The sequence below is a fragment of the Bombus impatiens genome, unplaced genomic scaffold, assembly GCF_000188095.3.
Source record: "Bombus impatiens unplaced genomic scaffold, BIMP_2.2 scf_0114, whole genome shotgun sequence".
NCBI classification, from domain to species: Eukaryota; Metazoa; Arthropoda; class Insecta; order Hymenoptera; family Apidae; genus Bombus; species Bombus impatiens.
In genome coordinates, this window is record NT_176533.1 from 1,104,783 (window position 1) to 1,119,446 (window position 14,664).

Below are 14,664 nucleotides of genomic sequence, written 5' to 3' on the forward strand. Positions count from 1 at the left end.
GCGTCACGCTCAACCGAATCCTGCAGGCTCCATTCTCGTGGTAATGACATATTTCCGTGGATTCGTTCACGCGAGGGGGACCGTAATACATTGGAGTTACGTTGCTTTTCCTCTCCTTCGTTTGCTTCTGCTGGCAAACAGTCTTCTTTTCACCTGCTTCACCTCTTCAGATTCTCTTTTATCTCTGATAAAAAAACGGAATCTTCGTTTTTCTAACACTCTATATTTCTATTTATGTACTTGTCTCTATGTCTTGGGGTCGTTTTCTATATCTTTCTCTATCTATCTTATTAGATGTCAACTTCTGTTCTATCTACTTTCCTCTATTCTTCTTTTTCTATTGTTTAAACTCTCCAAATGTAATCTTCCTGGTCTTTCGACACGCACCTTATCAAAATCGGTCCACCCCGATTTGACTTTGTTGTTACCTATCTACCGTTGACTTCCTTCTCACCATTTACACGTTCTCCAAGGTTCTCCTGACTCTGTCTAAGGGTGCTTGGTAAATAACCGAAGTGAAAAGGGTGCGCACGCAGAGGAGGTCGCCACCGAGTGGAAACTTACGAGATCAATATGCAGCCACAACTGACGCACTGGCATCTCGCGGTGTAGTCACCACCACGTGGCTTGGAAACAATGCAGGGGCCTATCGGTTTATTGTCCTGCCGGTCGACCCACTTTTCCATCCGCCTTGGCCTCCACTAGCTTGTATGACCATTTCCACCCTGTAGTCCCTACGCCTGGACGATCTTCGATCGGCCTGCATCGCGTGTCCCTTCCCGTTTTGCAGCTTCAATTATTTCAACATCTTTAGAAACGATGGAGGTCATCGGAATTAATCGGTGGAGAGACACTGATTCCAGGGAGATAGTACGAGTTGTTACGAACATTGGGAAGTTCTTTTAAACTCTCCTGGCAATGCTTCTTCTTCTTGTTACGCAATGAATCTATGGAAGAAACAACTTTGAATTAGAATTATTCTTTGAATTAGAATTAAATTATTCTTAGTTGTTTATATTTTGTATGTTTATAGGATGTTCTTAATTGTTTTGATAATAAGCAATTTGGCTAAAAGAATATGAACTAACGTTGGTTACGAAACATGCCAAGTAAGAAAGACAACAAACTGTTGTATAGTTACGCAATATTAATTAAAATTATTTAAAATATCTTTAAGCTGTTCTTTAAAATATTCTTTAAAATATTAAAAATATTTAGGATATATAAAAAGAAATACTATCTGCCCAGAAACTTTTGCACACCACTGTATGATAAGAATTGATCGATTTTCCCCACTATTTATCATTTCTCGTTTACGAAAATAGAACTCAGACCAACTTAGATAAATGAATTCAATCAGCAGAAGTTGAGTTAGTCTCACTAACTAAAATTTCATTTTGATAAGTGAAATTCTACTGTACTTTAGTTGTATTGGGAGATTAAATGCACGTTTGGTCGAGATCTAAATAATCCTGAGAATAAGGAAGAAATAAGGAGTTTGAAACGAGCAGGGAAGTGTAGATTATTGCAACGGTCAGAAAGAAATTGTAAGGTTGCCTGGAAAATAGGAAAACATCCTAATATTGCAATAGTGGGGACGAAGTCTGTGCGCAGCATCCAAACGGATCAATGAATCTCCGACTTCTGTCTTTCAGATCCACCTTCGCGCTCGACGTTAACACTGGGTCTGTTCATGGTGCACTCATTGTCAGATAAGGGCGTGAACGGGTTTTAAATGAATCACCAGCCAATCCGTACATCCTTGAATATTACGTGAACGATCAACGACTGTAGACTGATCCGGTACGTTCAGATTTCATTTTTGAGAAAATGTCTTTGGAGATAAACTGCTTCAGAAGAATAACATGTAGTTGAAATTTATGTTCTTGCAAATTATTTACGTTATAACGTTAAATTTATTGTGACATGTTAATATAATTAATTGTAGATCTCTTATTATGATTATAATTATTAAAAACTGCCACAATTTTTATGGTTCATTATGTATGTATGTATAATTCTTTATTGTATATTACCCCTATTTATATTTTAGTTATTCGATGAAATCCATTTTGAAATTCATTTTTTTTCCTAGATCGAACTTTCTAATAATGAAATACGAGGGTGTCGCATTGTTCATTTCCTTAATTGTTTTGAACGATGAAGTGCACAATGGACTCGTCGCGAGCCAATTCAACAATCCCACCTTCTTTATGATCGGCGGCGTTTTCTCCAATAATGACAGCAAAGAGTATTTCAAACGAACGCTAAACGTAAGTAATATTCAATGAAAACATTCCTATAATTTAATCTTTTTGTATAAGACCTTCTTATTAGTTAACTTCTTATTTAAAATAGTTATGTCTGAAACTTAATTCGCTTCATTTTAAGAATTTATTAAATTCTAGTTCAGCTTAATTAAGTTATCTTAATTTTTAAATTCAATTCCATCTCTATAATGCAAAGAAGTTCAGTTCGAATATACAATAAATTGAAATTTAACTGTTCTATTTAATGAAACATCGAATAGTTAGTCAAAGGATAATTGTAGATGTTTATTCGTCGTACTTTCCAAGGAAGTATTGAGTCATAATTAATTCCATATTTGCCCCGGTTTCTAGACTTTGAACTTCAACTCGCAATATGTCAATAAGGGAGTGACTTATAAGCACACGGTAATTGAAATGGACTCCAATCCAATTAAGACGGCTTTGAGCGTGTGTAACTCTTTGATAGCGGAACAAGTGTACGCGGTGGTAGTTTCTCATCCCCTTACAGGGGATCTGTCACCAGCTGCTGTTTCTTATACAAGTGGCTTTTATCATATACCCGTTATAGGTATATCTTCAAGAGATTCCGCATTCTCTGACAAAGTGAGTCCATTAGCAAATATAACGAAGATCTCTACTCTACACATGAAAATTGATTAGAATTATTGAGATATTCTAAAGCAGTGAAAAATTTACATACATTTTCTTTTATAAAATGTAATATTAATTGTTCTAGTTATTAAAAATAACTAACTATAAATATAAATTATCTACGATGTTAATTAACATTTAATTTCTAATTTATTACAACAAATATCATACAGCACATTTAACACATTCACTGCGTATATTGCAAATTCGATTACGTCAGGTACTCTTATAAAATATAATATTTGTATGACATCGACTGGCATATAGAAAAAAAATTAGATGTAACGAAATTTTGAAAAAATAATAATTCGTACAACATAATATTCAGTATTATATCATTGTGCTAGCGTATGAATTATTATATTTGGCGAGTATCGAGTATTGTAATTTGTACAATATGTTTAATATTCAATATTACTATATAATATTCGTTAAATATAATAATTCGCACCAGACATATATGTGCTTATAATTTCGTATTATAGAAATAGAATCTTTTACATTTATTGGGGCGCGGCACGGGTTATGAAAATACGATCAACAGTGAACACGTTAAATTGTAGTCCGTCAAAGGATTTGTACAAATAAGATTGTCTGTAATACTTACTACGTCATTGTCACATTATCCGTATTACATGTTACGTTAAATATCTGTATAGCATACGTGTGGTGCGAGTTCTAGAAAATATTGTGTAATAACATAAAATAGCAAGATTTATCTGAAGTATAGTATTCTTTCAGAACATTCACGTCTCCTTCCTAAGGACAGTACCACCATATTCGCATCAAGCAGACGTATGGGTTGAATTATTGCAACACTTTAGCTATAAGAAAGTGATCTTCATCCATAGTTCAGATACAGATGGTCGAGCATTGCTTGGAAGATTTCAGACGACTTCCCAGAATTTGGAAGATGATGTTGAAATTAAAGTTCAGGTATATCTAATGAAATTTTCTAATCTTGTTTGAAAGACCTATTAGAAATAATTCTATGAAAACAACGTTGTATAATTACATATAACATAACTTTATGACAATAACGAAATTAGTTTGTTAGTTTCTAATTGAATTGTAATGGATTTAAAACAGGTAGAGTCTGTGATCGAATTTGAACCTGGTTTAGATAGCTTCACGGAACAGTTAATGGAGATGAAAAATGCACAAGCTAGAGTTTGTCTCTTGTACACTTCGTAAGTACCAATTACTTCTGTTAAAATATGCTTTACATCAATCTGTATAGCAATAAACTTTTCAAATTATTTAAAATAATTGTAACATACAAATCACTATTATATAAATGATATAAAGCTCGCACAAAGCTCTATCAACAAAGATGTTAAACTTTTATCCTATTTGTTAAGAGAAATAAATACTAAATAACAATAATGAATAAATGAACGAAATTTTGAAATGAATGAAATTTTGTTTACTCTTCAACAGAAAAACAGACGCAAGCGTGATTTTTCAAGACGCAGCAGCATTGAATATGACTGGTGCAGGATATGTTTGGATCGTGACGGAGCAAGCCTTAGATGCGCCTAACGCACCGGAAGGTCTTCTCGGCTTGAAATTAATTAACGCGGAGAAAGAGAAGTCTCACATCGACGATAGCCTGTCAGTTCCTTTCTAATCACGTATAGACATCCACGCATGTATGTTGCGTCCGTAGTTTCGTGTCTTACTACTGAAAAGGCCTAAAAAAAAAAAAATGAGAATAAATGGACACACGATACCTACGCATGAGAAGACTTACAATTAGAGTGATTGAATGGACATCTTTACGATACTTCGCAACAAAACAGAAAGAAACAAAAACAAATGTCTTTCTCACATTTCTTCATTCAAACTTTTTCTGATGTAGAATTGTAAAATTGCATGCAACGCACAGGAAACACGCATCCTGATTTCACAGCAATGTACAACTGATTTCAGATCACTGGATCACATACTCTCTTAGCACACCTTCCAATCTGTCCAATGGATATTCCGTATCGTTCAGCGAAACGCTGAATGTGCTTTGAACGTTTAGGATATGTGTGTACGAGTAACGTTGCCCTGTCCCTCTCTCTCTCTTTCCCTCTTTTTCTTTCTCTCTCTCTCTCTCTCTCTCTCTCTCTCTCTCTCTCTCTCTGTGAAACAACCTGTTATCCATTTCAGATAAACATAACTAGTAGTTAATGAACATTCCACGGAGTAATAGGTGGTTTTGATGAAAATAGTAGTCTCGGACTATTGATACATCTACCATTTGGATATTGTTCGATCAAGAAGAATTTATACCTTAAATTTTACTATTTTAAATTTTCCAATTTTTCTGATGTATGATAGATCATAATTTTACAATCTAACAGAATATACATTTCAGGATAGTGCTTGTATCCGCCTTACGAGAAATGAACAAGTCGAAAGTAATCACGGAGGCGCCAAAGGATTGCGCAGATTCTGGCTCGATATGGGAAACCGGCAAAAGCCTTTTCGAGTACTGTTTACTTCTATTATGTTTTTATTGATATAAATCAAATGGTATCTTGCTGTTATGTGCTCCACTCTGTTTTAGATTCATCCTCAAAGAGGTACTATCAGATGGTAAGACTGGCAAAGTAGCGTTCGATGATAATGGGGATCGCATTTATGCTGAATATGACATCATTAATATCCAGGAGAATGGTAAAAGGGTCTCCGTTGGGCAGTATTTTTATCCAACTGTAAGTGGGATTAAAAAATAAATAGAATTACATATTAAAAATGCAGAAGAATCCTCAAATATTTACAACAAAGTAGATGTTAAAACTCTTTAGCTTAAATCTATTTACCTTCTTCAAAAGTTTTCCTTAAATAATTAATTGAAAAAGTATAGATAGTTATCTTATTAAAATAACTTGAATATACTCTTTAAATATAATATCTTTTTTATATATAGTATCTTTATATATAGTATCTTACAGTAAATTTAATATTTTACTTAATCTGATATTATATCAAAATTTAAATATTATTATAATATTGAATATTTTCCATAAAAAATTAATTGTTTGAAGATATCTTTTTACTTCTCTAGTATTGGTATTCGTATTATCCGTAGAATGGTACCAAAATGACATTAAGTGTCAACGAGTCCAACATAACGTGGCCTGGCCGACTGCAAACTAAACCCGAAGGTTTTATGATTCCTACGCACTTGAAAGTACTCACTATCGAAGAAAAGCCATTTGTTTACGTTCGCGAGATCACATCCGGTGAACCATGTCTTCCAGAAGAGATTCCATGCCCTCATTTTAACGTCACAGAACATGAAAGTAAGAATTTACTAAATATCACAAGATATAGCATATCTTATACATTATATACAATAGATCTTCAAACATTTACAGCTACGAAAACATATTGTTGCAAGGGATACTGCATGGATTTGTTGAAAGAATTATCAAAGACCATTAATTTCACCTATAGTTTGGCTCTGTCTCCCGATGGACAATTTGGCAGCTATGTGATCAAGTACAATTCAGGTGCGACAAGTAGAAGCATGGTAGAACAGTTGTAGATGTAAGGCCTCGTTTCGATGAGAACATACGTGACTATGAAACAGATACTAGTATTTAATTTACAAATTCCTTGTTTCAGTTGGAGGAAAAAAAGAATGGACAGGACTTATCGGAGAATTGGTGAATGAAAGAGCAGATATGATCGTCGCTCCTTTGACGATTAATCCGGAACGCGCCGAATTTATCGAGTTCAGCAAGCCGTTCAAGTATCAAGGCATCACTATTCTTGAAAAAAAGGTACAATAACTGATAATCTAGTAATATTTATTAATAACTAAGTAGTTATATATTTTAAAATGGTTAAAGATTAATTTAAAACTATAATTATATCATAATAATTAAAGAATATTTAAAATAAATCATAGTTCATAGTTAATAATTAGTTAACAGTAATTGAAACTATTAATTAAAAAAATATAAAATTATAAAAAGAATTTTTGGTTTAGCCATCAAGATCATCAACCCTTGTGTCGTTTCTACAACCATTCAGCAACACTCTATGGATACTGGTGATGGTGTCGGTACACGTAGTGGCTCTAGTTTTGTACCTCCTCGACCGGTTCTCACCTTTCGGGAGGTTCAAGCTAGCAAACACTGACGGTACCGAAGAGGACGCCCTGAATCTGTCCAGCGCCGTTTGGTTCGCCTGGGGAGTACTTCTCAACAGTGGAATCGGGGAAGGTTTGATTTTAATTATATTATTTCCCCATGAAACAATAAAAAGACACTTCATTCAGACGTATAAAAAAATTAAATTCTATACAAATTATTATTTACAAAAATACATTGACATCAATCATTATTAACATTGAACTTCAAAATATTTATAGTAAGCCTTATAACATTCTTTTGTCAATTGAAGTGTAATTAAATTGATTACTCATGGATGAAAATGCCGCCGCGTAAAAATAGTTTCATCTCTATAAATGAGGATTTTACCTGAATTTTATAAATATTATGGATAAACATAATTATTTTTGCAGGTACTCCACGGAGTTTTTCTGCTCGAGTGTTGGGTATGGTGTGGGCAGGATTTGCAATGATTATCGTTGCTTCTTACACTGCCAACTTGGCTGCTTTCCTCGTGTTGGAACGGCCGAAAACTAAATTAACTGGCATCAACGATGCTCGAGTAAGAATGAAATTAATAAATTATAAAAATAATATTGTTTTTTATATCTTAAGTATCACTTTAAAATTTACAGCAAATTGTTATTACAGCAATTTATATTACATAAATATATATCATATTATATGCATATCAAAGATATTGAATATAAAAATATTAAAAACATTTTACAATCTGTTGTAGTAACAATGATTTACATCTTTAATTTTTCATTGTATTACTTTACATACTCTACACATCACTCTACATACGTATACAAACGTATATGTAATATATCGATTACATCTATTGTTACCTTTGCTACAGCGTACATATCGATTTTAGTCAAAGTAACGAAGACGTTACACTACCTGTGCAACATCATGAATATACTTGCAGCTTAGAAACACCATGGAGAACCTTACGTGCGCCACGGTGAAGGGCTCAGCTGTGGACATGTACTTCCGTCGACAAGTAGAATTATCCAATATGTATCGTACAATGGAAGCGAACAATTACGACACTGCCGAAGAAGCTATCAGAGATATAAAAATTGGGTAAAAAAAATAAATAAAGAATAAAATTTGGATTATCATAAAAATTTAAAGTTCAAGAATTGACGATTTTAAGGATATTATTGTATTTGTAGGAAACTCATGGCTTTTATCTGGGATAGTTCTCGATTAGAATTCGAAGCTGCTCAGGACTGCGAATTGGTAACTGCTGGAGAGTTATTTGGCCGTTCCGGTTATGGGATTGGTTTGCAAAAAGGTTCCTTATGGGCAGACGCTGTTACTCTTGCTATCTTGGATTTCCACGAAAGTAAATTCAATAAAAATCATTATCTGAAATAATTAAAAACTAATAATGAAATAATTATCATATATCATATATAACCATATATTCAAAATTAATAAGAATCATTAAAAGAATAGAATTAGAATTATTGGATAAATTAACGTCTCGTACTATAAAAATAAACATCAAGTTGCCAATAATTGTTACTAAATATTTATTACACTATTAGGTGGTTTTATGGAAAGCCTTGACAACCATTGGATTCTTCGAAGTAACGTACAGCAATGCGAGCAACTTGAGAAAGCTCCAAATACTTTAGGCTTAAAAAATATGGCTGGAGTATTCATAGTGGTCGGTGTTGGAATCATAGGTGGTATTGGACTTATCATCATTGAAGTAGCGTACAAAAAACATCAGATCCGCAAGCAGAAAAAGATGGAACTGGCGAGACACGCGGCTGATAAATGGAGAGGTGCGATCGAGGTAAAGGATAAGCTTGATTATAGATTTTGGATTTGGAATCGAACTTCTTTCGTTCGATGTCTTTTGTTCTCCATTCCTCAGAATTTTGTGTTTGTCAGTAAATCGCAAGCAGCCAGGACAAAATAGGGGAGCAACGCAGGAATTCTAACAGACTTCAGTAACGACACCTAAAAGAACATGATTGTCAAACGAACACAAACATTCTAGATTAAAGCACAACGATTCATACGCTTTGCAAGCTTTAGATATAAACAGGCTAACTTAATGTTAAGGCAGTAAAATTCAATTTTGCATTTTAGAAAAAAATAGTGTAAAATACGCAACGAGAAGTACTTCGTCGTATTTGACACTATAATTGCTGCTTTTATGATGCATCAAATATTTATACAGTTAGCATTTTATACTTTTCTCCTTTTATAGTTTATTTTAACTCTTTCTTGCAAAAGTGTGTATAAGAAAAGTGGAGCTCTAGTTCTTACAGTCCCGTTGCAGAAAGGTTAAGCTATATATATATGTATATGCAAAATATCATCATTAGACTGCGAATATTTATGCAAATCCATATTCTTATGAGCACAATTAAAGAAGGGGAACCTAAGCCGAAATTTGTATTTCTTATCAAATATTAGAAAAAGTATTCTATCTTGGACTTGTGTTATCTTCAAATGCATCGTGTGCATTTTCGCACCTTTAAATTTCTCTTACACGCATAAAAGTCCGCATTCTAATCATTATAGTTAATCTCAAATACAATTCATACAGTAGTGCTTCGCTAACTGGTCATGAAACTTTATCTGCTCAATTATCGAGGGAAGTATAATTCCAGAAAATTCCTAGTATTTTTCTTCTCTATTAACAGTTATATGACACATTTGTTCTTTTTACATAACGTAACGCCAAAAGCTCATTCTACTAACAATTTAATTCTAAGAGAGAATAAGGATAAAAATAGCGATGACTACTTAACGAAATACTGCTGTATTACGATACAAATTCAGTAGAATTAGCCAAAACAATAAAACGAATGCAGCTTTTTTTCAATACCCCTATTATATTTGTCTAATTTCTATTCTTTCGATTTTTAAAATGCAGAAACGAAAGACTCTACGAGCTTCGATAGCCGCTCAGCGAAGGATTCAAAGTAACGGCCTTAACGATCCTACGACCGTAAGTTTAGCAGTCGATACGGTAGCTAGATCGAACGTATCTCCGCGAAGTCCTGGTCGGGCATGGCCAGGGGACAGTGACATCCGTCAACGACCTATACCACGTTCAGACGATATCAGATTATCGCCCGCTGCATACACTGCAAACGTCTCACATCTCATAGTGTGAAATAACTCGTCCTCATCGATTACTTGTACATCGTAAAATATCAACATGTTATATTATTACCTGAGAAAAAAGTTTGTTAGATATGACACATATGTAACTGTGTTGAAAATGATAAGTTTGTTTTATACAATAAAGACCGTTACTTTAAAGACTCTCTTACCATGTTTTAGTATCCATTAATCCTTTAAGGAACAACGTTGCATTGGCGCAACATTTTATTTGCAACATTCTTCAATTAATCTATATTAGCCAATTTTGTGTTTTAAGGATACTTCTTACACCCATCTCCTACAACTTCATAAAATTTTGAAGAAACAAGTATAATAAAAGTTTTTTTTTATTACGGAATATTCTTATGTATTCTTTTACCCTGACAAAACAAGTTACTTTATTTGCGTTTTCCAATAATACTACGTTTATGCAACTTCTACGAATTATCTTCCTACTTAATTCTTACTGAATTAAATATGCTTTAATTGATGCCGTATTCGTTATAAAAATTGTCACGTATGCTATAGCATTCCTTGTTACTGGATGAAATCATACTTTTTAAACAGTAACAGATAAAAATATCACAAGATATTGCTTCGGGTTGCTGGCCCGGAAGTGAAGATATTTCAAATATTTAAGGTCATTTTTATCTCTTTAAACCGAACTATAGTATATTTAAGTATATTTACTTATAGACCAATCGATGCATTTTTCTTATTTTCTATAAAAGAAATACTAAATAAAATAAAAGTTGATTAATTTAGAAAATTTTAATTTTAATTTTATAAATTCTATACTAACTGTATAAGTGATAAAATAATACATTTCAGCTGTTAGAGCTATCGTATAAAATACATAGAACCAAAATTTGTAAGCGCCACTTTTGTTCAAGGTATCAATGTAATCTTTAATTTAACTAATTCGATACATTTGTATCCTTCTTCTTCACTTCTAGCACACATTATTTACCATCTCGATTGTTTAATTATTAGGCTATTCGAAAAATTCGTAGCTTTTTATATGAATTTCTATAAAATAATAGAACATTCAAACAAATACTGCTTTTAGTTAGATATTGAAGAAAATTAAGAAGAAAGGAATTTGTTAATAAAACAGATTTCTTTTTTCAATGAGACAATATTAAACCTCATATAAAAATATAATACTTTTTTAGTTTAATTCACTCGATATTCAAAACTTACCAAAAACTTCAGATTTGAGTTTATTAATAAATTTATTTAAACAAGTTTGAATGAATGAAAGTACATAAGTATATACTTTCGTCGTATAAAAAATTGTTGGTCTTGACAAGAACAATCTAATATCTTTGAATACAAACACAACAGAAACGTTAACCTTTAATAATGTTATTTAGTAGATGATGCAGCTGCAAGTAGTAATTGGTATTCGAATCTCACAATTAGTTTCGGAACGATTCGATATTTTTCAAGACCGTCAAAATTTTGAATCACTTCGAATAGGATTCAATGCCCTATAACTCTTGAAAGTCTTATAAGCCTTGGAAATCTTGTAAGTCTTGAAAGTCTCGAAAGTTGCATTGGAATACATTTCCGATACCTCAGACATTTTAGATTTTGTTTAATATCTTATGACAATGAAATATTCAAAATACTTGTAAAATATTGACTACGTGTTAAGCTTTCAAGATTTATTAAAGTAACCAAGACTTTCAAGACTTAAAAGACCTTCAAGATTTCAAAGATTTCCAAAATTTTTAAGGAGTATCAGGGTATTGACTCCTATTCAAAGATCAAATTTTTCGCCACAGTTAAAAACCACGGTCGTATTTGACAACTCATTACTAACTGTGAGTTTAGTTCGTGGGTTTCCTCTCTACGTCCATTTCTTCGTGCCATGATCACAGATATAACACATGAGAACAAATTGTGTCAAGTTTCTCACCGCTGTCATTTGACGAAGTTTCGTTATTCACTGTATCGGATTTGTGTTTCTTAGGTGGTCTTTAAGCGGTTCAATTAATTTACTGTTGAAAAAGGTATGGCGGATACGACAGTGGACGCTACACGTCGTTTAAATGTTAAAAAACAAACACTGGACGACGCTTATGCAGCGCCTGCAAATTTTCTCGAAATTGACGTGATTAATCCAATCACACACGGCGTCGGCAAGAAACGGTATACCGATTATGAAGTTCGCATGAGGGTGAGTGATAGGCCCTTATTGTTTTATTTCATAATTTCATTCTTTGTCAGTTAATGAACATAACCGACCATTTTTTTCATTTTGATGTCAGGTTCTCTTGCAGTTTCGATGTATAAGATATCGTATTGTTATTTAAATATATAAACTTTGTATTTCTCCAAATATAAAATTTGTTTAATTCCTATTTATTCGTCGACTCAATAAATTAATAAATTTTTTCTGCAATTAATGATATTTTCTGTGAAAAAAATTTCGTATTGCGGTTAATACTTATGTATATACAGTCACGGTATTGTTAAGCCTTGTTTAATAATTTATGAAAGATTATTAAAAAATTTTTATGTTTTCAATATTCTTTTTTCACATTAATTTTGTTTTTTAATACGAAAGTAATGCTAGTGATGGCGTTATTAGGACTGCTAATTTTATTGTGGACATTAACCAAATCTATCATGGGCTGTGTCTGCTATCTTACTGTTAATGATAAAATTGGGTAGATACAAAAATATGTATACTGTTGAAACCAGTTATAGGCCTTAGATTAATATATATGAATCGTATTCCAGAATTCAGGGGATAATAATATACATAAGCAAATTTTTTGTAAAATTTATATTGAAATTATTCTAAAATATTATTATATGTATCTTATGATCTTCTTGTTCTTTTAAATAGAATTAAACATAAATTTTATATTACATTCCTTCTTTTGTATTATGTTTGAAATGTTGAATAAATGAATTATAAAAAATAATTCTTTATTTCAGACAAATCTACCAGTTTTTAAAGTAAAAGATTCCACAGTAAGAAGAAGATACAGTGATTTTGAATGGCTGAGGACTGAACTAGAAAGAGATAGCAAGGTCAGTTGGTAAAGTATATGTAAAACAAATAAAAGTAAAAGATAAATTCCTTTAAATCAAAGATAATATTAATATCTCATAACAGAGTTATAAAAATCAATACATTTTATTTTTTACTAGAAAAAAACAGTATTAGTAAATAGAAAATGTTAATGAACTTACAGATAGTAGTGCCTCCATTACCAGGAAAAGCTTGGAAGCGTCAGATGCCTTTTCGAGGAGATGATGGTATTTTTGAAGAAGATTTTATTGAAGATCGAAGGAAAGGTCTAGAAGCTTTTGTTAATAAGTAAGTACATATTAACCAAGTTAAATATACATTCCATTTATTTTTAATATATAAAAATATTGGATGAATTATACAGAAATCTTACCTGATATTTCAGAATAGCAGGACATCCATTAGCACAGAATGAACGGTGTTTACATATGTTTCTGCAAGAACCTGTAATAGACAAGAACTACGTACCTGGAAAAATACGTAATACATAAGTTACAATAAGACTTATTGCAAGTATATTTTCCTCCCCACCTTCAATATGTAAAGTTATATTTGAAAAGTTATCTTAAATCTTTAAGTCTAAAATTTATTAAGATCCTTCTGTATTTATGCAATATTTAATCGAGCTTTTCACACTGTGATGTTCAACCAGAATTTGCTTTGTAAAAATTGTGTTTCAAACACAACTAAATATTTAGAAGGATCTTATTATTCATATCATTATCAGTCATAGGGAAAAATTAACTAAGTTTTTTTTCTTTTAATCTTTCCTCTTTTAATAATACTGTAGTTTGATAAAAAAACTTATAACATTGATATTTATCATTTTCAGAAATTGCAATATAATGTTGTATACAACAAATCAATTAATATATAAATATACAAAATTTATGGATTGCAAAATATGGCTTAAAAAATAAAATATTAAGATAAAAATTATTTATTTACAAGTTGTTCAATAGAAAACATAATAATATGACCTTCTTTAATAACTTTTTATCACTCTTTTTTGTATATGAATAGTATCAATTTAGTAAAATAAATTGAATAATTAACTATACTACATTGTTTTCTATTGGATAACTCGTAAGTAGCAATAAGTTCATTTGTAAACAGTGCTATTGCAAATAAGTGGATAAGATAAATTGATTTGAGAATGAAGGTAAACCTCTTAAAAATTGTTTATAATTTGATATTCACTGCATAAGAAATACTGTTAAAAATCTAAAATTTACTAAACTTAGATCCTTGTTTATTAATGATAAAATATATATATGATTAAGGTGTTCTGAATCTTCTTGTTACGCTCCTTGTTTTATTATGAGAATAGGATACAGGAATGATATTACTTCTGTACTGGATATAAAAGTAAAATTAATAATTTGTATATATATATTGTGTTTTCATATTTTCTAAACTTACATTAGAAGCAACACTT

General features: G+C 31.7%; 3 protein-coding genes and 1 long non-coding RNA gene across 8 annotated transcripts in view; 2 read left to right on the forward strand and 2 right to left on the reverse strand.

The window, feature by feature from the left end:
• The window catches only part of LOC100749709 (monocarboxylate transporter 12), a 5,720-nt gene extending 4,192 nt beyond the window's left edge, over window positions 1-1,528 (reverse strand). The window contains exons 1-2 of one of the 2 annotated variants that reach the window (XM_012380897.3): window positions 1,422-1,528; window positions 1-947 (exon numbers count right to left, since the gene is read on the reverse strand). In XM_012380897.3, coding sequence (XP_012236320.1) covers window positions 1-50 — 50 coding nt within the window. In that variant the 5' untranslated portion in view covers window positions 51-947; window positions 1,422-1,528. The remainder of the gene's footprint in view (window positions 948-1,421) is intronic. The other variant, XM_012380896.3, reaches the window with a different exon arrangement.
• Window positions 1,529-1,642: 114 nt separating this feature from the next.
• LOC100749947 (glutamate [NMDA] receptor subunit 1) lies at window positions 1,643-10,341 on the forward strand. 4 transcript variants are annotated; one of them, XM_024364938.2, is made up of 18 exons: window positions 1,643-1,803; window positions 2,096-2,273; window positions 2,622-2,873; window positions 3,663-3,857; window positions 4,011-4,111; window positions 4,362-4,535; window positions 5,287-5,400; window positions 5,479-5,626; window positions 6,004-6,217; window positions 6,275-6,427; window positions 6,543-6,700; window positions 6,910-7,144; window positions 7,447-7,595; window positions 7,971-8,128; window positions 8,221-8,393; window positions 8,599-8,852; window positions 8,934-9,009; window positions 9,945-10,076. In XM_024364938.2, exons 2-17 carry the CDS (start codon window positions 2,112-2,114, stop codon window positions 8,976-8,978), a joined length of 2,685 nt encoding a protein of 894 aa, XP_024220706.1. In that variant the 5' UTR covers window positions 1,643-1,803; window positions 2,096-2,111; the 3' UTR covers window positions 8,979-9,009; window positions 9,945-10,076. The 4 variants fall into 4 exon arrangements, with proteins under 4 accessions (XP_024220706.1, XP_012236325.1, XP_003486477.1 ...); XM_012380902.3 differs by lacking the exon at window positions 8,934-9,009 and having other exon boundaries at window positions 9,945-10,341; XM_003486429.4 differs by lacking the exon at window positions 8,934-9,009 and having other exon boundaries at window positions 6,293-6,427; window positions 9,945-10,341.
• On the reverse strand, window positions 10,121-10,793 carry LOC112212147. Its single transcript, XR_002945941.2, has 3 exons — window positions 10,557-10,793; window positions 10,348-10,481; window positions 10,121-10,247 (listed from the first exon to the last, which is right to left on the reverse strand). It is a non-coding gene; the product is annotated as an uncharacterized LOC112212147 (long non-coding RNA).
• A 1,242-nt stretch (window positions 10,794-12,035) lies between these two features.
• On the forward strand, window positions 12,036-14,619 carry LOC100740645 (sorting nexin-12). Its single transcript, XM_003486437.4, has 4 exons — window positions 12,036-12,362; window positions 13,130-13,225; window positions 13,390-13,514; window positions 13,612-14,619. Exons 1-4 carry the CDS (start codon window positions 12,198-12,200, stop codon window positions 13,715-13,717), a joined length of 492 nt encoding a protein of 163 aa, XP_003486485.1. The 5' UTR covers window positions 12,036-12,197; the 3' UTR covers window positions 13,718-14,619.
• The last annotated feature ends 45 nt before the right edge of the window (window positions 14,620-14,664 follow it).

What these genes read in the sequence shown, in the direction of transcription:
- LOC100749947 (XM_012380902.3), top strand. Translation starts at nt 2,112, where the DNA reads ATGAAATACGAGGGTGTCGCATTGTTCATTTCCTTAATTGTTTTGAAC. An exon ending in CTGGCATCAACGATGCTCGA is followed by an intron (nt 7,596 to 7,970) that starts GTAAGAATGAAA and finishes ATATACTTGCAG; the next exon opens with CTTAGAAACACCATGGAGAA. An exon ending in AATGGAGAGGTGCGATCGAG is followed by an intron (nt 8,853 to 9,944) that starts GTAAAGGATAAG and finishes TTTAAAATGCAG; the next exon opens with AAACGAAAGACTCTACGAGC.
- LOC100740645 (XM_003486437.4), top strand. Translation starts at nt 12,198, where the DNA reads ATGGCGGATACGACAGTGGACGCTACACGTCGTTTAAATGTTAAAAAA. An exon ending in ATTATGAAGTTCGCATGAGG is followed by an intron (nt 12,363 to 13,129) that starts GTGAGTGATAGG and finishes TCTTTATTTCAG; the next exon opens with ACAAATCTACCAGTTTTTAA. An exon ending in AACTAGAAAGAGATAGCAAG is followed by an intron (nt 13,226 to 13,389) that starts GTCAGTTGGTAA and finishes ATGAACTTACAG; the next exon opens with ATAGTAGTGCCTCCATTACC.